The sequence below is a fragment of the Humulus lupulus genome, chromosome 8 (assembly GCF_963169125.1).
Source record: "Humulus lupulus chromosome 8, drHumLupu1.1, whole genome shotgun sequence".
Taxonomy (NCBI): domain Eukaryota; kingdom Viridiplantae; phylum Streptophyta; class Magnoliopsida; order Rosales; family Cannabaceae; genus Humulus; species Humulus lupulus.
In genome coordinates, this window is record NC_084800.1 from 45,315,512 (window position 1) to 45,338,261 (window position 22,750).

Below are 22,750 nucleotides of genomic sequence, written 5' to 3' on the forward strand. Positions count from 1 at the left end.
AATTTCATGTTTATGGATTTCTTAATGATAAACATGAACTAAATTATATTTATGGTTTTTAATTGAATCTCTTGAAACTTTATTATGAGTTAATGCAAGTTTTTTAATTTATTCTTCTTTTAAGATCTATTCAATTTGTGTTGATTATGTATGTGATTGATTGTGCACCTTTTACATGTTATTTATGAATTCAAATCAAAATCTGAGAAGTGAGATGTAGCACCCACATTATTTTGATATATATAGCCAATAATCACATGATTGCATTGCATTACATATCATACAATATGTATAATTTGAGCTTATGCATATTCTTATAAGTGTTTTCATGTATAAGTATAAAAGTTGTGTATGTGATGTCTATATGTATGCTCAATATTATTAACCTTGTGGCATTTGAGTTGTCTTTTATGGGTGTTTGATGTGCTCAAGATATAAGAAAGTATGAAAAATATGGACAAGGCATGGAATTAAGTGTTGAAAGTGAGATATAGAAGGCAAAATAGGTTAAGTAGTGGAAAATAGTACAATGTCGATTACTAGTATTTCGGTGTAAAATTGAGTATTTATGGATTTACCAAATGTAATCGAGGTAGGATTAAGGTCTCATTGATGATGTAAAAATGGTTTTAGAACCATTAGATCAATTCTTGATGGGAGGTATACATAATCAGTGGTATGGATGCAAAGTCAAAACGAGCTTAGCATAAGTGCGCTACGCTCGATCGGGTAAGCATAACTATTGGGTATGAAGTCATATGGACCTAAGGTTTGGTGTGAGTGTTTTACACATAAGGATAATAGGCCTAGCAGATGATTAAGTCGAAATTATTGAAGTGATAAGGTTTTCATAAGTCAAAAGGTGAAATGATGAGATGAAAGGTGTCAACTTTTGACAATAAGGCTAAATCATTGAAAATAAGGAATTTTCATCAAACCTTATCACTTTGCACGACCATTATTCTGAAAAACAGAGAGAAGAGAAAACCAAAAACCATTTCTTGGCTGGTTTGAAGAAATTCTAAGGAGATCCAAGTGAAAGCAAAGCCAAAGAAGTAGATTAAGCTTAGTTCTAGCCTTTTTATGGTAAGTTCTTGTACTTGGAAGTTAAACTATGTTTTTGAATTTTTCTGAGAACTTATATATGGTGTTTTATCATTTTTAAGATATTTCTTGGGGTTTCCAAGTGGTTTGAGGTTTAGAAAAGCTTGAAGAGATTGTTTTCGCCGAAAAGTTGCTCGGTAAGTGAAATTTTGTGTTTTATGAGGTTTTTGGGGTTCTTGGAGTACAAGATGATTTTTGGTTATTTGATTGAGTTTATAAGAGAGTATATATGTTTATAAATGTTTGAATATATGTGGAGACTCATTTAATTTGGGTGATGATCTAGGAGATAAGAATTTTATCAAAATCGGTATATGATAACTTTATGATGAATCATGTTGGTATTTGGGATATATGGTTATGGCAGGTTAATTGATTTTGATTATTGGTGTATTTTGATATTTGAGGATAGCTAAAATTAAGGGGAAACTCTGTCAAAATTTCCCCAAATGTCTAAGATAAATCTAATGCTCGATCTAGGTGGTTTAAGGCATTTTAGGCATGTTTTGGGTATGAAATTTGATATGAAGTCTTATGGGTATTTTTTAAATGAGAGTTCAATGTATTACTGCCATCATTATGATGAGAAATCCATGCTATTGTCAGGATAAGCACATCAATACCTAAGACATCACTTGTTACACGGTGAAATATATTGTGGACAAAAGGTAAGTAAAGTACTCAACTGCAACACAAGAATTATGTGTTATGTGAAAGTATGCATTATATGAATATTTTGTGAGTAAGTGGTATTAACATACAGTGACACTTCATCATAAATTTGTATGCATGGCATAATAGTGATATGGTAAATTATTATATGATATAAGACCATGCATGATATTATGATGATTAATTATATAATGCCTTTGCAAGTTTTGTGCAACATAAAAGAAAGTTGTAATAAGAAGTTTAAGTTCAGTGCCACTGTTTTGAAAAGGCAAATGAAAGTGTTAATAAGTGTAAACGGATGCCTATAGTAGGCTTATAGTGGCTGCCCAATAATTTGGGCTAGGTTTAGTGAACCAATTATATTGTTTGCCATATTTCCGTTTTTATTCTCCTCCATATGAGTTATTGTTATATGTATTGACACCACAGTGTGTGGCCGCCTTAACTCTTGAGCCTGACGGGGCAACGATGGAATAAGGTTTTTAATGTGCCCTACTGTGGTGAAGGCTAGCCGGAGGAGAACCCATGGGATTTTGTATTATATGTGTAACAAGCCCTGCAGGCATTGACCAATTCAAACAGTGTGCACAATATTAAGGGGCCCAAAATTTAAAAAAAAAGAAGTTGTATATGTCCATTGATATTGGGTAATCATTAGCATTGCATGCATTACTTTGCTTACTGAGCTTTAGGCTCACAGTTGTCTTGTGTTGCAGGTAGAGAAAGAAATATGTGAATGATATGAGGAGAACTGAAGCATGGTCCTGACCCTGATTTGTACATATGAACACATCGACCTTTTTGTGGGTTATTTCAGTTATCAGTGAGATGTTTGTAATAAAGTGTGAAGTTATGTTTTGAAAATAAATTGGGTTATTTAATACTTATGTATAATATGTTTGAGACACACTTTATGTTTAATGTAAATAAGGTGAAATAAGTTTTCAAGTTTTAAAAAAAAAAATATATATATATATATATATATATGTCCAGACTTCCGCAGAAATAAATTATATGATATAGTTTTAAAACGTAACACCTCAAATATGGTTTTTAACTAAAATAAGTGAGGGTGTTACAAGTTGGTATCAGAGCGCCATGGTTAAAATGTTCTTGTAGACCGTTCATATGTACACATTGAGGAAAGGATAATGCTCAGTTCATCTGTAAGTTTTATGTGTGCATTTATTATGTGCTGGTTGCATGCATCATGTGCTTTATTGGCTAAATGACATAAGTTATGGACATTTTGTCTTAAAAGATATATAATAACACAGATGGATCATGAACATGGTATGGGGGCTACTGAAGGCTCTTGCAGCAATAAATATGAACAAGAAATGGCTCAACTTCGAGCGGTGGTGAATAGACAGGCTGAACAAATTGAGAAGTTGTTAGCAGAACAACGACAAAGGCAAGCACCAACACCACCTACTGAAACTCCAACACCTCCACAAGCTCCACCTGCAGTGCACCCCATGGAACCATTATATGAACGGTTCCGAAAACAACGCCCACCAGTATTTGAAGGTAGCACTGACCCACTTGACGCACAAGACTGGAAGAGTTCTTTAGAAGACATCTTTGAGTTCATGCAACTAAGTGACAGGGAAAAAGTTTCTTGTGTTGCACATACACTTAAAAAGGATGCTAAGATCTGGTGGGAAGTGGTTAAGCAGACTAGAGAAGTGAATCAGATGACTTGGGCAGAATTTGAACTGGTCTTCAATGAGAAGTTTTATAATGAAGCTGTGTTGACTGCCAAAGTAAGTGAGTTCATTAGATTGCAACAGGGGAATCTATCAGTGGCTGAGTACGCCAGGACATTTGACCGGTTAGCCAAGTTTGCACCAGACTTGGTTAACACTGAAACTAGTAGAGTGAATCGCTTCCTGGAGGGTCTACAACCAGAATTGGCTAGAGATGTAGATATGGGACGTACAGGGCCTCTTTCTTATGCTCAGGCTGTGGAGAAAGCTTTGAGAGCTGAACATAGAGAAGAAAAAATAACAAAAGCTAAAGCTGCTACTAGCACGCCTCGTAGAGACACTCCATTCAACAAAGAACAAAGCCGCTTTCACAATGACAACAAAAGAGGGGCCCAGAATTTCCAATTTAGACAAGGACAGAATAAGAAATTTAAAGGAGGTCAGCAAAACAGGCAACCTGGATTCCAACAAATGCCACGATGTCAAACTTGTGGAAAGAATCATTTCGGGGAGTGCAGGCTTCTAACTAAGAGCTGCTTCAAATGTGGCAAGGGGGATCATTTTATCAAAGATTGTCCATTGATGAAGAACCAACAAATGAAGGATGAACCTCAGAGGACAAATGCTAGGGTGTTCACGATTACTCAGGCTGATGCTGATACCAACAACTCTGTTGTGTCAGGTGATATTTTTGCATCTGGTATTCTCACTCATGCATTAATAGATTCAGGTGCCACGCATTCATTTGCATCATTGACATATGTAAAAAGGTTGGGTGGATCGTGTGAAAAATTGTCAGAAGTTTTTAGTACAATGTTACCATCTGGAGAGATTCTGTATTCTACTCATTGGTTGAGGGGGGTTCCTATTTGCATTGATGGTAGGGAATTATATGCTGATCTAATAATGTTAGAGATGGCCGATTATGAGGTGATTTTGGGTATGGATTGGCTTTCAAAGTATAATGCCACTATTGATTGTAGAAGGAAAACAGTGATATTTAAGCCTTCGGAGGAAGATGAGTTTATGTTTACTGGAGCGACATCGAAAGGTTGCATTCCATTAATTTCTGCTATGAAGGCCAGGCGACTGTTGGAAAGTGGATGTGTGGGTTATCTCGCCAGTGTGGTTGACACGTATAAGGAGCAAAAGTTAAAACCGGAAGATGTACCGGTAGTTAGAGATTTCTTAGAAGTATTTCCAGAAGATTTACCGGGATTGCCTCCAGACAGAGAAATTGAATTTGTGATTGAGCTACTTCCTGGTACAGCCCCTGTGTCCAAGGCACCTTATAGAATGGCACCAGCAGAACTAAAGGAATTAAAGATACAGTTGCAAGAACTTCTGGATAAAAAGTTTATCAGGCCTAGTTTTTCACCATGGGGAGCTCCGGTGCTATTTGTGAAGAAAAAGGATGGGACGATGCGAATGTGTATTGATTATAGAGAATTGAACAAGTTGACAATCAAGAATAAGTATCCACTTCCTAGAATTGATGATCTTTTTGATCAATTACAAGGAAGAGGAGTGTTTTCAAAGATTGATTTGAGATCTGGGTATCATCAATTAAAGATTAGAGAAGAGGATGTACCAAAGACCGCATTTCGAACTCGGTATGGCCATTATGAGTTCCTTGTGATGCCATTTGGATTAACTAATGCTCCAGCTGCATTCATGGACTTGATGAACAGGGTGTTTAAGGACTACCTTGATAAGTTTGTAATAGTGTTTATTGATGATATCTTGGTGTATTCTCGATCCCAAGAAGAACATGAGGAACATTTGAGGTTGACGTTGGAGAAATTAAAAGAAAAACAACTCTATGCCAAATTTAAGAAATGTGAATTTTGGCTAGAGAAGGTGGCATTTTTGGGCCATATAGTCTCAAAAGATGGTATTGCGGTGGATCCATCAAAGATTGAAGCTGTTAGTAAGTGGAATAGACCAACAAATGTTTCAGAAGTAAGGAGTTTTCTGGGATTAGCAGGCTATTACCGAAGATTTGTTGAAGGATTTTCCAAGATAGCAATGCCATTGACACAACTCACGAGGAAGAATCATAAGTTTGAATGGACTGAAGCTTGTGAGAAAAGTTTTCAAGATTTGAAGCAAAGATTGGTTTCTGCTCCAGTACTTACTATTCCATCTGGATCAGGAGGACTTGTGATTTATAGTGACGCTTCAAAGCAAGGTTTAGGGTGTGTGTTGATGCAGAATGGCAAAGTCATAGCTTATGCTTCTAGACAATTGAAGGACTATGAACAGAAGTATCCAACACATGATCTGGAGTTGGCAGCAGTTGTTTTTGCACTAAAGATTTGGAGACATTATCTGTATGGTGAGAAGTGCGAAATATATACCGACCATAAAAGTCTCAAGTATTTCTTCACTCAGAAGGAATTAAATATGAGACAAAGGAGATGGTTGGAGCTAGTGAAGGATTATGACTGTCAAATACTTTATCATCCTGGAAAAGCAAATGTAGTTGCAGACGCACTGAGTAGAAAGTCTCATGGTAATGTGTCATTTTTGAGGAAACTGACAAGACCACTTCAGGAGGACATGTGCAGAGCGGAGATTGAGGTGATCACAGGAAGATTATCAGTGATGACTATTCAGTCTACCTTGTTAGAGAGAATCAAACAAGGTCAATGTGAGGATCCTTACTTGGTGGAACAAAAAGGTGAATTGGAAAGTGGGAAGGTCAATGAGTTTAGTGTGTCATGTAATGGGATGCTAAAGTTCAAGGAAAGAGTTTGTGTCCCTAATAATGAGGAGTTGAAGAGAGAAATCCTTACCGAAGCTCACAATACCTTGTATTCAGTACATCCGGGGACGACCAAGATGTTTAATGACTTGAAAAGACACTACTGGTGGCCCAACATGAGAAAGGATGTGGTCGAGTTTGTAGCCAAGTGTTTAACCTGTCAACAAGTGAAAGCTGAACATCAGAAACCTGCTGGTTTACTACAACCAATACGGATACCAGAGTGGAAATGGGAAGAGATTACTATGGATTTTGTAGTTGGATTGCCAAAGACTTCTAAACAATATGATGCTATCTGGGTTATAGTAGACCGATATACCAAATCAGCACACTTTCTTCCGGTACGCATGACTTATACTATGGATCAGTGGGCTGAATTATATGTTCAAGAGGTTGTTAGACTTCATGGAGTGCCAGTATCTATAATTTCAGACCGGGATGCTCGATTTACTTCATTGTTTTGGGAAAGTTTGCAGAGAGCATTGGGCACAAAATTGAAGTTTACTACGGCATATCACCCCCAATCTGATGGACAATCTGAAAGGACCATTCAAACTCTTGAAGATATGCTTCGAGCTTGTGTCCTAGATTTTCAAGGATCATGGGAGAAGTATTTGTGTCTGATAGAGTTTTCTTATAACAATAGCTTTCATGCAACGATTGGTGTAGCACCGTATGAAATGTTATATGGCAGAAAATGCAGATCACCAATTCATTGGGATGAAATGGGAGAAAGAAAGTATCTTGGTCCAGATCTGGTCAGAAGGACAACTGAAGCAGTGGAGAAGATAAGAAAAAGAATGTTAACTGCTCAGAGTAGGCAAAAGAGTTACGCTGATCGAAAGCGAAGAGATGTGGAGTTCAACATTGGGGACAAGGTATTTCTGAAAATTGCCCCTATGAAAGGAGCAATGAGGTTTGGAAAGAAAGGGAAATTAAGCCCAAGATTTATTGGACCTTTTGAAGTATTGGAAAAGGTGGGAAAGGTAGCCTATAGACTGGCATTACCGCCATCACTGTCAAATGTCCACGATGTTTTTCATGTCTCATTATTGAGAAAATACGTGCCAGATCCTTCACATGTGCTAAACTACGAGCCAATAGAAGTTGAACAAGACCTAACATATGAAGAAAAACCAGTGAAAATTCTTGACAGAAAAGAGAAAGAGTTGAGAAATAAGAAGATTTCACTGGTTAAGGTCTTGTGGAGAAGTTCAAACATTGAGGAAATGACATGGGAACGGGAAGATGAAATGAGATCTAAATACCCAGAGCTATTTGGGTAAGAGAAATTTCGAGGACGAAATTTTTATAAGGTGTAGAGGATTGTAGCACCCACATTATTTTGATATATATAGCCAATAATCACATGATTGCATTGCATTACATATCATACAATATGTATAATTTGAGCTTATGCATATTCTTATAAGTGTTTTCATGTATAAGTATAAAAGTTGTGTATGTGATGTCTATATGTATGCTCAATATTATTAACCTTGTGGCATTTGAGTTGTCTTTTATGGGTGTTTGATGTGCTCAAGATATAAGAAAGTATGAAAAATATGGACAAGGCATGGAATTAAGTGTTGAAAGTGAGATATAGAAGGCAAAATAGGTTAAGTAGTGGAAAATAGTACAATGTCGATTACTAGTATTTCGGTGTAAAATTGAGTATTTATGGATTTACCAAATGTAATCGAGGTAGGATTAAGGTCTCATTGATGATGTAAAAATGGTTTTAGAACCATTAGATCAATTCTTGATGGGAGGTATACATAATCAGTGGTATGGATGCAAAGTCAAAACGAGCTTAGCATAAGTGCGCTACGCTCGATCGGGTAAGCATAACTATTGGGTATGAAGTCATATGGACCTAAGGTTTGGTGTGAGTGTTTTACACATAAGGATAATAGGCCTAGCAGATGATTAAGTCGAAATTATTGAAGTGATAAGGTTTTCATAAGTCAAAAGGTGAAATGATGAGATGAAAGGTGTCAACTTTTGACAATAAGGCTAAATCATTGAAAATAAGGAATTTTCATCAAACCTTATCACTTTGCACGACCATTATTCTGAAAAACAGAGAGAAGAGAAAACCAAAAACCATTTCTTGGCTGGTTTGAAGAAATTCTAAGGAGATCCAAGTGAAAGCAAAGCCAAAGAAGTAGATTAAGCTTAGTTCTAGCCTTTTTATGGTAAGTTCTTGTACTTGGAAGTTAAACTATGTTTTTGAATTTTTCTGAGAACTTATATATGGTGTTTTATCATTTTTAAGATATTTCTTGGGGTTTCCAAGTGGTTTGAGGTTTAGAAAAGCTTGAAGAGATTGTTTTCGCCGAAAAGTTGCTCGGTAAGTGAAATTTTGTGTTTTATGAGGTTTTTGGGGTTCTTGGAGTACAAGATGATTTTTGGTTATTTGATTGAGTTTATAAGAGAGTATATATGTTTATAAATGTTTGAATATATGTGGAGACTCATTTAATTTGGGTGATGATCTAGGAGATAAGAATTTTATCAAAATCGGTATATGATAACTTTATGATGAATCATGTTGGTATTTGGGATATATGGTTATGGCAGGTTAATTGATTTTGATTATTGGTGTATTTTGATATTTGAGGATAGCTAAAATTAAGGGGAAACTCTGTCAAAATTTCCCCAAATGTCTAAGATAAATCTAATGCTCGATCTAGGTGGTTTAAGGCATTTTAGGCATGTTTTGGGTATGAAATTTGATATGAAGTCTTATGGGTATTTTTTAAATGAGAGTTCAATGTATTACTGCCATCATTATGATGAGAAATCCATGCTATTGTCAGGATAAGCACATCAATACCTAAGACATCACTTGTTACACGGTGAAATATATTGTGGACAAAAGGTAAGTAAAGTACTCAACTGCAACACAAGAATTATGTGTTATGTGAAAGTATGCATTATATGAATATTTTGTGAGTAAGTGGTATTAACATACAGTGACACTTCATCATAAATTTGTATGCATGGCATAATAGTGATATGGTAAATTATTATATGATATAAGACCATGCATGATATTATGATGATTAATTATATAATGCCTTTGCAAGTTTTGCGCAACATAAAAGAAAGTTGTAATAAGAAGTTTAAGTTCAGTGCCACTGTTTTGAAAAGGCAAATGAAAGTGTTAATAAGTGTAAACGGATGCCTATAGTAGGCTTATAGTGGCTGCCCAATAATTTGGGCTAGGTTTAGTGAACCAATTATATTGTTTGCCATATTTCCGTTTTTATTCTCCTCCATATGAGTTATTGTTATATGTATTGACACCACAGTGTGTGGCCGCCTTAACTCTTGAGCCTGACGGGGCAACGATGGAATAAGGTTTTTAATGTGCCCTACTGTGGTGAAGGCTAGCCGGAGGAGAACCCATGGGATTTTGTATTATATGTGTAACAAGCCCTGCAGGCATTGACCAATTCAAACAGTGTGCACAATATTAAGGGGCCCAAAATTTAAAAAAAAAGAAGTTGTATATGTCCATTGATATTGGGTAATCATTAGCATTGCATGCATTACTTTGCTTACTGAGCTTTAGGCTCACAGTTGTCTTGTGTTGCAGGTAGAGAAAGAAATATGTGAATGATATGAGGAGAACTGAAGCATGGTCCTGACCCTGATTTGTACATATGAACACATCGACCTTTTTGTGGGTTATTTCAGTTATCAGTGAGATGTTTGTAATAAAGTGTGAAGTTATGTTTTGAAAATAAATTGGGTTATTTAATACTTATGTATAATATGTTTGAGACACACTTTATGTTTAATGTAAATAAGGTGAAATAAGTTTTCAAGTTTTAAAAAAAAAAAATATATATATATATATATATGTCCAGACTTCCGCAGAAATAAATTATATGATATAGTTTTAAAACGTAACACCTCAAATATGGTTTTTAACTAAAATAAGTGAGGGTGTTACATGAGATTTGGATATGCTAAAATTGAATAGACATAGATTTCAATTTAGAACGAGAGTATCAAATTGGTCTATGTGATTTAGGGCTGAGTTCATTGCTTCCTATTGTTTAGATTTCTCATAGAAATATAGAGAATTTGCATTAGGTCGAGTTTTATATTTCTTAATCTGAATATTTAACTCTTTTGCATGTCTTTCATCTTAATGAGAAGAATTATCTATGTGATTGCATTAATGAATAATAAAGTGAATAGTAGAGGAGATTAGAATCCCTAATTTCGTATCTATATTTGAATCAAGTTTGCTGCAAGATTATTGTTCTTTGTTGTTTTTCAATTAATTCTGTTATTTCTTTATTTTAGATTTAAAAATTCATATTTTTTATTACCAAATAGAAAATAAAATAAACTATTCGTACTTGATAATCAGTCTCCGTGGGAACGATATCGGTCTTACCGAAATAAACTACAAAAGCGATTACGTATACTTGCGTAGCCATAATTTTCGCAACAACCAGTCTTCTTTTACTCAACTTTCTAGTACAAAATGTTGTCCTCTTACGTGTAATACAGATTCTGTATTTCCCTCTTATACTCAACATTTCATCAATAAAGATTCTGTTTCTCAGTTCCAAATTAACTCTTCTCTTGAAACCCTTACTACTACTGTTTCAACTGATATTAATGTGTGGCATTGCAAACATGGTCATCCCTCATCTAGAGTTCTAAGTAAAATTTTACTTAAAATTCCACATTCAGGGTCTCTCAAATCACTTGTTTTTTGTGAAGCATGTCAAAAAGGGAAGAGTCATAAACTGCCCTTTTCCATATCATCTAGTCGAGCAAATCATCCCTTAGAACTTATTCATACTGATCTTTGGGGACCAGCTCATATTACTTCTAAGGATGGGTATAAATACTATGTGCACTTTATAGATGATTATAGTAGATGTACTTGGATTTTCCCACTAACACTTAAGTCTCAGGCATTTGAAGTGTTCATAAGATTCAAGAGCTTAGTTAAAAAGCAATTTAATCTACCCATCAAGTGTGTCCAGTCAGATTGGGGTGGAGAATACAGAATTTTTGAGAGATATTTAAGGGATCAAGGTATTCGTTTTCAACATCCTTGTCCCCATACTCATGAGCAAAATGGCAGAGCTAAGCGCAAACACAGGCATATCACAGAAACTGGTTTGACATTGCTTGCAAAATTTGGTCTTGACATGTCTTATTGGTGGCATGCTTTTCAATGTGCTGTATATTCTATCAACAGGTTGCCTACTCCAGTACTTAATGATTTTAGTCCCTATGAGTGTCTCTTTGGTAAAGCACCAGATTACAATTTCTTGAAAACATTTGGCTACATTTGCTACCCTCATTTGACACCGTATAATACTCACAAGCTCAGCTTCAGATCTGAACCGTGTATCTTTTTGGGCTACTCTCCTATGCATAAGGGATATTTGTGTGAAAATAAAGCAAGACGAATTTTTATTGCTAGAAATGTCATCTTTAATAAGACTCAATTTTCAGTTCCATCTTCATCAACTGATAATCAGGTACCCCATTCTGCTTCTAGCATTTTTCCTTCTGCTCAATTTTCTACTGCTCCTCTTTCACATACTCCTATTATCTCTTCTGTTATGCCAACTACCCGAGTTGATACACCTCCGATTGTTCCTGCACAATCTGCATCTCCACTTGTTCCTGCACCATCATCTTTAGCTACTGTGGTGTCACCTGAACTGCCTTCAACTCAGCCACCTTCTCATTCTCCAGTTGTTCCTGCTGTCTCCTCTACACCACCACCTGCTTCTCCACCTAGAGTTCACAAGATGGTTACTCGGTCTCAACTTGGTATTTACAAACCAAAAGCATATCTTGCTACTAACCATCTTCTTCCTGAAGCTTTGTTGCCCACTGAACCCTCTTCTACTCGGGCTGCCTTAAAAAATCCAAAATGGGTTGCTTCAATGCAAGAGGAGTTTGATGCTCTCATCAATCAAGGTACATGGACTTTGGTTCCTTATGATCCCAGTATGCATCTTATAGGTAACAAATGGGTGTTTAGAGTGAAACTCAAATCAGATGGCACATTGGAGAAGTTCAAATCGAGGCTTGTGGCTAAAGGGTATCTTCAAGAGTCGGGCATAGATTATGAAGAAACTTTCAGTCCTGTTGTGAAGCCAGCAACTGTCCGAACAGTTCTTACTCTAGCTGTCTCTTCTCAGTGGGATGTCAATCAATTAGATGTCACTAATGCTTTCCTAAATGGCACTTTAAATGAAGTTGTGTATATGCAACAAACCCAAGGATTTGTTGATCAAGACAGACCGAGCTATGTATGTAAATTGAATAAAGCATTGTATGGTCTTAAACAAGCACCACGAGCTTGGAATGAGAAGTTGAAGACCACATTGATTAACTGGGGCTTCACTGCACCAAGGTCTGATACGTCACTTTATGTCTATGGTTCTGGATCTACACTAGTCCTTTTACTAGTTTATGTAGATTATATCCTTGTTACAGGGCCTAACACCACTCTTATTGGAAAGCTCATTTATGATCTTAATGCCAGTTTTCAGCTCAAAGATCTTGGCTCCTTACATTATTTTCTTGGTGTTGAAGTTCATCGAAATTCAGTAGGAATGTATCTTTCTCAGACCAAATACATTACTGACCTATTGGTTAAGCTACATCTTGAGGGAGCTAAACCTTGTCCTAGTCCCACTAGTTCCTCTCACAAATTGCCTCTCACATCTGGTGCACCATTCGGTGATGTTACTCTCTGTAGAAGTACTTTGGGGAGCTTTTCAATATCTAACATTGACACGCCCTGATGTAGCTTTCATAGTGAACAAACTAAGTCAATTTGTTCACGCTCCAACAGTCACTCATTGGGAGGCTTGCAAGAGATTACTTAGATATTTAAAGGGTACCATTTCTGAGGGTTTATTACTTAAACCAGCAACTGCTCTAAGTCTCCATGGATATTCTGATGCAGATTGGGCAAGTTGCCTTGATGATAGAAGGTCCACTGGTGGTTATGCTATGTTTCTAGGTGGCAATTTAATTTCGTGGTCTGCCAAGAAACAACAAGCTGTAGCACGAAATAGTATTGAGAGTGAATTTCATGCTTTAGCTAATGCGGTTGCTGAGATTCAATGGCTTGTTTCTCTTCTTATGGAGCTTCATGTTGTTCTACCTAAGCCTCCAATTCTTTGGGTTGACAATCAGGGAGCTGCTGCTTTAGCTGCCAACCCAGTCTTCCATGCTAGATGTAAACACATTGAAATAGATTTGCATTTTGTTCGAGATCAATTGCTTGCAAAAGAGTTGTCTGTGCGCTATGTACCTTCCTTGGACCAAACTGCAGATATTCTCACCAAATATCTGCCTATTGATCGTTTTGCTTATCTAAAATCCAAACTCAATGTGGTTCACACCCCTTTTCGTTTGAGGAGGGATAATAATACAGATGCTATATTAGGTGCTAGATAATTCAGTTAGCTGTTATAATCTATTGTAACAGCTTGTATTTTTGTAACAAAACATTTCTTGATTCAGTTTGTATTCTCTCAATATATAAATAAGACTAACACCTCAGTTTTACAACTAAGGTTTTTCCAAACTATTCTTGTCAATTGTTTCTTAAGTTTGTTAAGAAGCTTCTTGCTAAACCAAGATCTATAGGACAAGACAACCTTAAGAGATTTTAAAGGAAATATATATCATGAAAGTCTCTCAACCTTATTACGATCAAAGGCATGTAAACGCCAAAGTTTTATTTAACATTTTTTTGTTCATGTGATTTTAAAGGTGTTTTATTATGAATGGAGACCGAAAATAGTTTTGTTTGGTTACTTGCATTTAAGATAAATGTTTTATTTTAAATTACGGATATCCGAATGCTGCATGTTTTTAATAAAAATATTTTTAACAAAGTTTTATGCACTATTTAGTCTATCATTTGGTTTTCAACCTTTAAAACGATTTGAAATCACCAGTACCATTTGCATCTTGTGCATTAGAACACAATTGTAAATGTTGGGTCACATATAACATTAACTCATTTTTTGTGCTAAATTTAGCACAAAAGTTACATCTTGCATTAGAAATGAGATCATTTGTGTTATATTTAAATCTAAATTTAAATATTTGGTGATAAACATTCAATTATATTTTATCACGTGGACAGTGTAAATCCACATGAAAACTTTAATAATTGGATGAATAATTTAGTGATTTTTCTTTTTCCACGAAATGATATCTTTAATACTAAATATATTTCACAGACTATTAATTGCGAAGAGATGAATTTTCTAACGACTATATTTAAAAATTCTTGTCCTAGATAATTCTCTATTAGGAAAAGAGTCGAAGAACAAAATTCCCAGAGAATGTAATGTAGATTTTAGAATCACACAACACAAAAACAAAAATCATTGGCATTACATACTTAATCAATATTACAAATGAGAGCTTTTTTAATGCTAAAACCCCTACTACCTTCTTTTGATGCATAACACAGTAAATTCATTTTTACATCTTTGAAATCCAGATTTAAGAGATAAAGAAATTCATAATTGAAACATCACCTTAGTATATAAAATTAGAGATCATTGTTCGTGGGGGTTTCATCTTGTGAGATAAAAAATAAAAAATTCCTGCACATTTAAGTGGCAGTTTTTTAAGCTGTTGTTTTGGCAAATTTATGATTAAGTAGTCAAATGTGCAGACAAATCTTAAAAATTCTGTTAAGTTGTTTGGGCAAGTGGATAAATCAACTAACTTTCTATTAGTTAGCTGTAACAACTACGTGGGTTGCTATTAGGCTAAACTTGTACCTTAAATAGTCTGCCGTGCATTATCAAAGACTAACTTTTCAGACAAAAAATTTTATATCACCTTTTTATGTGTTTGTGTGTTTTTTTTATTGTGCTATGTTTCTCAAGTTGGAAAGATGGAGTTTGGATTTCAAGTTTTGCCAGTGGTGAGCTGAGCATAAGAGTAACTCCAATGTGCGTTGAGCATAAGAGTAACTCTAATGTGCATTGCTAAGAAATGAGTTTGTCAGGTAGTTAGGTCAAGTGATGAGGTGGAGGAGTATTTGTTAGAATAAAACAAGCAATGTTGTTTCTTTTGGGCAATGTTGCTATGTTATTTTTTTTTTAATTTTTCTCTCTTTTTTTTATTAGTGATATTTATATAAAAAATTGTGGTGGGTTAGTTAAGCTACTTTTAGAGTAACCTCCACTGCAATTGTTCTAAGGAGACTTATTCTCGACAGATTTGAAAGAATTTCAGACTTTGAAGGGATTTCAAAGAGCATAAATTAGGTGGGTGCTCAATAAGTGAAGTCCAAGAATGAATCAAGATTCGTGTGTAATGTTTACTTTCTGTTTTTTATTTTAACACCAATTTCAAATTCATGTGAGTGAAAAATCTAAGTAATATGAAGTTCCAACTCAAAATCAATTGATAATGAGCGGAATAATTTATGCTTTTATATAATGTTGAATGTATCCTCACATGAAAATTTATATAATGTTGAATATACCCACACACTTTTATGTAAAACACACTAACATATATGCTAATAAAATAGAGATCGACAATGCCAATTTCTGATGGCCAGAACAAGTATGTCCAACAAATACTGCTCAGCGAAGAATCTCTTCTTATCTGTTTCAAACTTCTTCTTTTTTTCATTTTAGAAGAAAAAAGAAGTTTGGTTCGACCAAATAATTGACTAAATATAATGGATATGTTTAAAGTATTTACAAAGGTATGTATACAAATAGAGTGCTTCATACTAAATAAAAAAATTCAGAATTTTGCAGCAACATGGAACTATCATAAGAACTGTGCATTATCAACATAGTACATAATATCTGAAGCAAATTGGGAGATATAGTCCACTGCAGTACCAAAAAAGATCTCCCAGAACCAGAGATCCAATGCTAGAACTGAAGAGAACATAAGTAATGCCAAAGTCTGATAGCGGTTCAATGGCCAACCTGAAATTTCAGCCATTTTCTTCAGAAAGGGAAGGGAACTACTCTTTAAGTCTTTGTTCCTTATTGACCAAGCCGTTATCCACCGCACACGAGACGGAACAAGGTCAAAATCCTCTCTTAGCCGCCGTCCCAAGTCTGGCATGTGGCCACCCCCATAGAGTATCGCAATCCTGTTGTGGCCCTCATCAAGCAACTTGCTAAGCGCCTCAATTGCTGCTCTGTTTCTTTCACCAATTATGACCGAACTCTCTTCTACATCAGCTGTCACCTGTGTGAATCTTCAACAGATAGTATTCTACATCAGCTCCCGTATAAATTAATATTAAAAAGGTCGAGCTTAAAGCCAGTGATTAACTCCAACTATTTCTTTTCCAGTCATACTAATTGCAATCTATGGCAATTGTTATCACTCTATCACGTCCTTTCAAGGCTTTTAAATATATATATGAACTTAGTTCAAGGGCATTAACATAAACCAAAAGTGATAAGTTGAGGATTTAATTGTAATGCTATTCCAACCAGTAAGATGAAAGATTGCAATGCTACCTTTAGCCCACTAAAAAGAATAACATAAGAGTTTAAGCTTGTAGAGAGGGGAACTATAACTCAATGGTTACTTACTCAGAAGTTAATCTTTTTGCTAGGTAAACTTTCATTGCGGCACCAAAATCTAGCCTAGACAAGGCTTCAAACTCTGGAAACTCTGATGACTGACTTCCACCGTCTGCACAGACACCCCCAATGATGAGCAGGCCAACTAGTGGCATAGGAAGCACCCTTGACGCCCATAGAAGCTTTGATCTCCAAGGACCAAGGTCTTCTCGAACTGAAGCAGACTGAATCATAGCTTTCGTGGATTTAAGAGTCATATCTCTTGCAAAGGAGAAAAAGCTTTCACCTTTTTCCGTCTGAAAGATACAATAGAACAGCATCAGATAAAACAATGTCTATAAGTTTTACATATTGTGCAAGAATTTTCAACGCTGCAAGGAAAGAGATAACCTTCATCCACAGATATTATGAGAAAATGCATGAATAAGAGGGGAAACATTTCTGCAGTCAGTAAATCTCATATTCCAAAAATCTGACAGCATTTATACAAATAATATTAATGCTCCATCACGGGTTAGTTTAGAAACTAACCTGAAGTAATTTGAAGGTCTCAAAGTCAAGATCAGCATGGTACCAATTTTCAGCCTCGTAATCTAAGCAATCTAATTGGAAATCAAGTGTCAGAATTCGAGCCATTTGTCTCTGAATGCATCCTAGAATGTTAAACCCTCGCGACCGGGAACTTTTCAGCTTCTTTGTTACAGCAGAATTTCTTCTATTCTCTAAACTCTCCCTGCTGGCTACCATCTCATAAAGGACACAATCATAGGACTCAAGTTTCTCCTGAAGGGTTTTAAAGTACCTGACACGGTATTTGAAATACATAAAAATCAACTTTTGACGAAATTAGGACCCCAAAAAAAAGTTATTATTGGTAAAAGTAATTGACTCCCTAGTGATAAATTTTAACAATCATCATCTTAAATCACTGTAAGACTCAGACCTTCATTGACCTCTTAATATTGTTGTGCCTTGTTCATATATTAGTCTTACATCATTAGCATTCTAATACCCACAAGCCAATCGAAAAAGATTTTTTTTGTGTGTGTGTGTGTGTGTGTTGTGTATGACAGTACTCCACTACCAAATCTTGAAGTAAAGCAAATCCAAAATTGGCCTTGAAAATTCCATCGCTGCCAAACTTTCAGTACAATATGTTTGAAACCTATAAGTCTCTACTGCTTAATTTCATATTCAGAACATTATATAGGAGGGGAATAAAAAAAGAAAGATAAGTAGACATACTCTTTGTCCGCGATGTGAATGGTGGAAACCAAATCAACCTACAAAATTGAAAAAGCGAAACCCATTAATTGAAAAAACACATGAAGGAACCGAAGAAACCCAATTGAAAAAGTTTAAAGATGGAGCTAAAACCTGAAGAAAAGGCTGCAAAATTGACCAAGGAAACTTCTTCCTGTAAGAAACAACGGCAGTCTGCAATTCACCATTACTGCCATCACCACCACCGCGTTTGAATCTCATAAAATCAGCAATCGAACTACTCTGCAAGAACTGGTCGGCAGAGCCATCCTCGAGTGGCGGTGGTGCTGGAGCAGAGGAGGAAGCAATAGCCTTCACCTTGAACGGAGCTAATTTAAGAAGGTTGGAATATCTCAGGGTACGGATTGAGTTGGAGGAGAAGGGGAAGGACCCAGTTCTTCTGGTGGGTATGGAAGCAGAAGATGAATCGGAGAAAGCACTGGAGGTGGAATAGAGTAATGAGAGTGAGCCGGAGACCATTCTTGAATTGCACCCTTTCTCCAACCAAATAGGAGATTCAACACACCAGACCCTTTTTTTTCTTTGCTTCTGGTTATTTCAGTTATCCCTTCCCCGCTTTTTATTTTATTTTTATCTTGATTTTTCGGCCTTTTTTTCTAATGTCTTGTATGTATGCACACTATCGCTTGCACGCAAAGTTGGGAGTCTTGAGATTTTTTTGTATTATGCGGACAAGAAAAATTAATTGATTGTGACAAAATAATGACATTATTTTTTTCCATAAAAAAAATATTAAAAATTGAATGTTTTTTTTTTTTAAATACATCAAAAATTGTTTTCACTAAATAATTTAAAAGGAGCATGTAATTGTTAACCACTAAAAAAGCTTTCTTTTTCTTTTTTTTTTCTTGTCAAATATTGCAAAATTTTCAGGCTTCTCAAAATGTTGACAAAATTGTATCGGATTCTTTTCTTCTTAGATTTCCCCGTGTAGATGAACAATGGTTGAAACCAAAATTTAGCCAAGTGCATATTAAGCAATAAGCACACTCCAAAGTTAGCTAAGCAAGTGAGTTGAACCACGGGCACGTAATATTCAGTTCGAAACAGCTATCTTACATTTAAAAACGACTTTATTGATGCTAAATAAGCATGCAATTGAAACATTAAATGAATGTAATTGACCAAAGACGAATCATCTACGGGAGAGGAATAATCAATGACAATGATAAGAAAGATAAAATAATACTATGTCTGTATACTATCAACCAACAGCATCTCAGCCTCAGAATCTCCAGCAGTAAAGACTGATCAAATCTGATGAGGAGAAGCCTGTGGAAAGAATAACCCTTCTGTTCAATATGAATGAATCTCTCTAATTGCCTTGGCTGCCAAAAGAATTAACATTTCTCCAGGCCTACTTATGATGAAATATCCATTTCATTGTGTCAAAAGCTGGATTCCAGCTTCTAAATCCTCTAAGGTAATTGTACGTAGTTCTTCAGTGTCTATGCAGTCAAAGTTGAGCCTGAGGTCCAAGTTCTCTCTCGCATTTACAAGCATTGGATCTATTATACCTCCATTCATCCCCTGACGCTGCTTCTCTGTTGTTTCTCTCTGTATCAATCTTGATATAGCTTCTACACTGCAGAAAGAGTGCAACTTAAATCCATACAATATGCTATCCTCTGTTTGATTATTCATCTTAATATGAAGAATTGTGGCCAATTCGTCAGAAGTGAAGTCATTAAACTGGAAAAACTTGGTCACCCGTCTGCAGAAACCTTCATTTGAAGCAATTACACGTTTCATCGGCTCACTATACCCAGCAAATATGACCACTATCTTTCCACTGTCCATGACAGACATGATTTCTTCTAATGCCTCTAACCCATAGTCCTTATCGTCTGCCTTTTGCATGGGTATCAGTCGGTAAGCCTCATCCACAAATAGAATACCTCCCTCTGCATCTTTTATCTGTGTGATGTCCAAGAAAAGAATCTCACAGTCAAGTTCTATCCATAAAGAAAAGAAAACTAAATTAAGAAAATGAAGGCTTAACATTGTACCTTCTTTCTAGTCTTTGGTCCAGTATGACCTACAAATTCCCCTACTAAATCTGTTCGCTGTACTTCTGTTACTTTGTCAGTGGGTAGAATTCCTACCATATGAAGTAATCTTCCAAGAATGCGAGCTACCATGGTCTTACCTGTTGGATTAGTAATGTTAATCTCAGCTTTCTAGCTAACCAAGCATGATAAAAGACATAGAGAGAAGATTTTTATTCACACTTCCCAATTGAAATACAAAAGAATGTACAATTTTGGTATTTCTAAACCCTTCCCCCATAATGTAATAGCTGAGATTTATTAGAGTGGTTCATGTTCTAGAATGTAGAAAGGTGGCTATTAATAATGCATAATGACAACAGTAAAGAATTCATATTTTTTAACAAGGGAACGACTTACCTGTTCCAGGATTACCCAGAAAGGCCATATGAGGGGGCCTTCGGGTGCCAACTTTCAGACCAAGAGCCCTACGCCTCTCATCCAAAAGCATTCCTTTTGCCCATTTTCGTAATTGTGTTTTAAGATCATTCAAGCCAACTATATTTGACAATTCATTTTCTAGCTCATCCATCTTAGCCTTTGTTTCACTGCATGCTTCAATAGCCTTTCTCTTTCTCTGCTCTTCAAGGTGCGAGTATAATAATTCCCTCAACTTTTTATTAGCAGAGCCTTTGGAGAGATGATTTATAGGAGTTATTCCCTCCTGAAATTAAAGTTAGTAAAGACTATTATCATTTACACAGCATGACATTCAAAAGTGGAATATGCAAATAAATGCAATGCACTGTACATTGTCCTCGGCACTACAATCAGCATTAGACTCGAGCAATGTTTTGACAGTAGAGCAATCTTCATAGAGTAGTGAGTACCAGACAGCAAGGTGTAATGGAGTCATGCCATTCTGCATAGAAGGAAATAGAAATTCATGAGCTAACTAAACTGGCATATTGACATTCCTATCAAAAACTAGATGTATCACAATTGAATAACTTCGTGAAAAAGAAAAACACATTTGCTTTGGCCTCAATAAAAGCACCATGAGCAAGAAGCATCCGAGCAGTATCATTGCACCCATTCTTCGCAGCCATGTGCAGAGGAGTTTCACCATACTGCAAAGGGCAAATACAGACACCCAGTAAACATAAGACCAATAGTAAAAGATCTCTCCCAGCTAGAAGTCGAACACATAAAAACTAAGATAGCACTCAACCCTGACAATCCGGTGGCAGATAAAGAGAAATACACAATGGTATATAAAAAAAAATCACGAACCATATTCTTGGCTTCCAATTCAACTTCATGTGGCCCTGTTAACTCAAAAAGAAATTTAACTATCTCGGCCCTGTTGTTACCAGCAGCAACATGGAGGGGAGTTTGTGCCATCTGCATTTAGAATTAGAGCATAAGTCCAACTAAACAATTCATAAGTGCATTCATATACAGGCACAGTAAATGGTTTTGGCACTCGTCTTGATTTGGAGCACAGATGGCAAAGACCAGCACATTAACAAATGAATACTTGCATAGTAGCGTGTTTTATATCATTGTGTTTCACCGTACAATGTGTGTGTGCGTGTGTGTATAACAGTAGCCATATTTGTGTACAGAGTAGATGTCTGGATCCAGCACCATGTCATATCACATTCATCCAAACGTCAAAAGATGCTTTTCTAAATCTCATTCAGCATCCCAACCAAACATAATCTCTTAAGTCAAGCAAACAAACCTAACAATGCCAATTCTTCAAAACTACAAAACCCAATTCATAAAATGACTTGATTATGTCAAACAAGACGAAATCAATCAAATAAAAAAAACCCAAAACATCGAACTTAAGAAATCTTTAAAAATAACCCAAGAAGGTGGTCGTGTGCTAAACGACACACACGTTCACAAAACGTATTGCTGAAACATAAAACATCCAGAAGGAGATGGGTATAAGAGAAGGGGATCTTACAACAGCATTTCTCTCATTGAGAAGAGAAGGATTCTCCCGAAGAAGCTTCTGAAACCCAATAAGATCACCGGACTGGGCGTAGCCATGAATGGTGGTGGGTTTAGTAGATCTTGAGCGCTGATCCCAAGACCTCTGCATCCTAATGGTCTCAAAATCCGTCCTTTGAGAAAGAAAAAAAAAACGGGAAGAAGGTAATTGATTTCGATGGGTGGCGCCGGAAAAAATGGGACTCTCTCCGCTTCCGACTCTTGCGTCCGAATCCAACACTCCGCTAAACACAAACTAGCTTCCTCTCCCTATATATTATAAATCTATTTTTATTGTCTGTGAAAAGACCAAAATATCCCCGCGTTTTTCCACTTCGATCCTATGGGCTATAGCTGGAGCCAACTGCCATTATCGAGTTTCTTCCCACCTTCCTTCCTCTTTCTTGCGAGGTCAATACTGTAATTTCATGTATACGTATATTTTGGGGCTAAACTGCAAATTATTAAAAAACTTTTTTAATTTTATATTTTATAGCATGTTGTGTGAATAATGTATTCTTTTTTATTTTTGAAAAGTGAATAATGTGTTCCTTACTATACAAAAGTGTATATTTATCTGGCCTTTCTCATTTCACAAAAGAAAAAAGTGTATATTTATTTATGTGT

At 36.0% G+C, this 22,750-nt stretch overlaps 3 protein-coding genes across 4 annotated transcripts; 1 reads left to right on the forward strand and 2 right to left on the reverse strand.

Annotated features, from left to right (window-relative positions):
- Nucleotides 1-821: 821 nt before the first annotated feature.
- Nucleotides 822-5,333, forward strand: LOC133797033 (uncharacterized; the record flags this gene model as incomplete). The annotated part of the gene is made up of 4 exons (XM_062234792.1): nt 822-1,086; nt 1,167-1,241; nt 1,711-1,772; nt 3,054-5,333. A coding segment is annotated over exon 4 (2,280 nt), but the record flags the coding sequence as incomplete, so codon positions are not given.
- Nucleotides 5,334-15,945: 10,612 nt separating this feature from the next.
- LOC133797035 (uncharacterized) lies at nt 15,946-18,725 on the reverse strand. Its single transcript, XM_062234796.1, has 5 exons — nt 18,225-18,725; nt 18,093-18,130; nt 17,379-17,649; nt 16,857-17,143; nt 15,946-16,513 (listed from the first exon to the last, which is right to left on the reverse strand). Exons 1-5 carry the CDS (start codon nt 18,588-18,590, stop codon nt 16,072-16,074), a joined length of 1,404 nt encoding a protein of 467 aa, XP_062090780.1. The 5' UTR covers nt 18,591-18,725; the 3' UTR covers nt 15,946-16,071.
- Nucleotides 18,726-19,141: 416 nt separating this feature from the next.
- On the reverse strand, nt 19,142-22,539 carry LOC133797034 (protein CfxQ homolog). 2 transcript variants are annotated; one of them, XM_062234795.1, is made up of 7 exons: nt 22,098-22,539; nt 21,413-21,523; nt 21,177-21,249; nt 20,931-21,041; nt 20,540-20,843; nt 20,141-20,280; nt 19,142-20,048 (listed from the first exon to the last, which is right to left on the reverse strand). In XM_062234795.1, exons 2-7 carry the CDS (start codon nt 21,439-21,441, stop codon nt 19,512-19,514), a joined length of 1,194 nt encoding a protein of 397 aa, XP_062090779.1. In that variant the 5' UTR covers nt 21,442-21,523; nt 22,098-22,539; the 3' UTR covers nt 19,142-19,511. The 2 variants fall into 2 exon arrangements, with proteins under 2 accessions (XP_062090779.1, XP_062090778.1); XM_062234794.1 differs by having other exon boundaries at nt 21,151-21,249; nt 22,098-22,536.
- Between the last annotated feature and the right edge of the window lie 211 nt (nt 22,540-22,750).

What these genes read in the sequence shown, in the direction of transcription:
- LOC133797035 (XM_062234796.1), bottom strand. Translation starts at nt 18,590, where the DNA reads ATGGTCTCCGGCTCACTCTCATTACTCTATTCCACCTCCAGTGCTTTC. An exon ending in TTTTGCAGCCTTTTCTTCAG is followed by an intron (nt 18,131 to 18,224) that starts GTTTTAGCTCCA and finishes TCAATTTTGTAG; the next exon opens with GTTGATTTGGTTTCCACCAT. An exon ending in GCAAAAAGATTAACTTCTGA is followed by an intron (nt 16,514 to 16,856) that starts GTAAGTAACCAT and finishes TATCTGTTGAAG; the next exon opens with ATTCACACAGGTGACAGCTG.
- LOC133797034 (XM_062234794.1), bottom strand. Translation starts at nt 22,235, where the DNA reads ATGCAGAGGTCTTGGGATCAGCGCTCAAGATCTACTAAACCCACCACC. An exon ending in TCAATGAGAGAAATGCTGTT is followed by an intron (nt 21,524 to 22,097) that starts GTAAGATCCCCT and finishes TTCTAAATGCAG; the next exon opens with ATGGCACAAACTCCCCTCCA. An exon ending in TTATTGAGGCCAAAGCAAAT is followed by an intron (nt 21,042 to 21,150) that starts GTGTTTTTCTTT and finishes CCTTCTATGCAG; the next exon opens with AATGGCATGACTCCATTACA.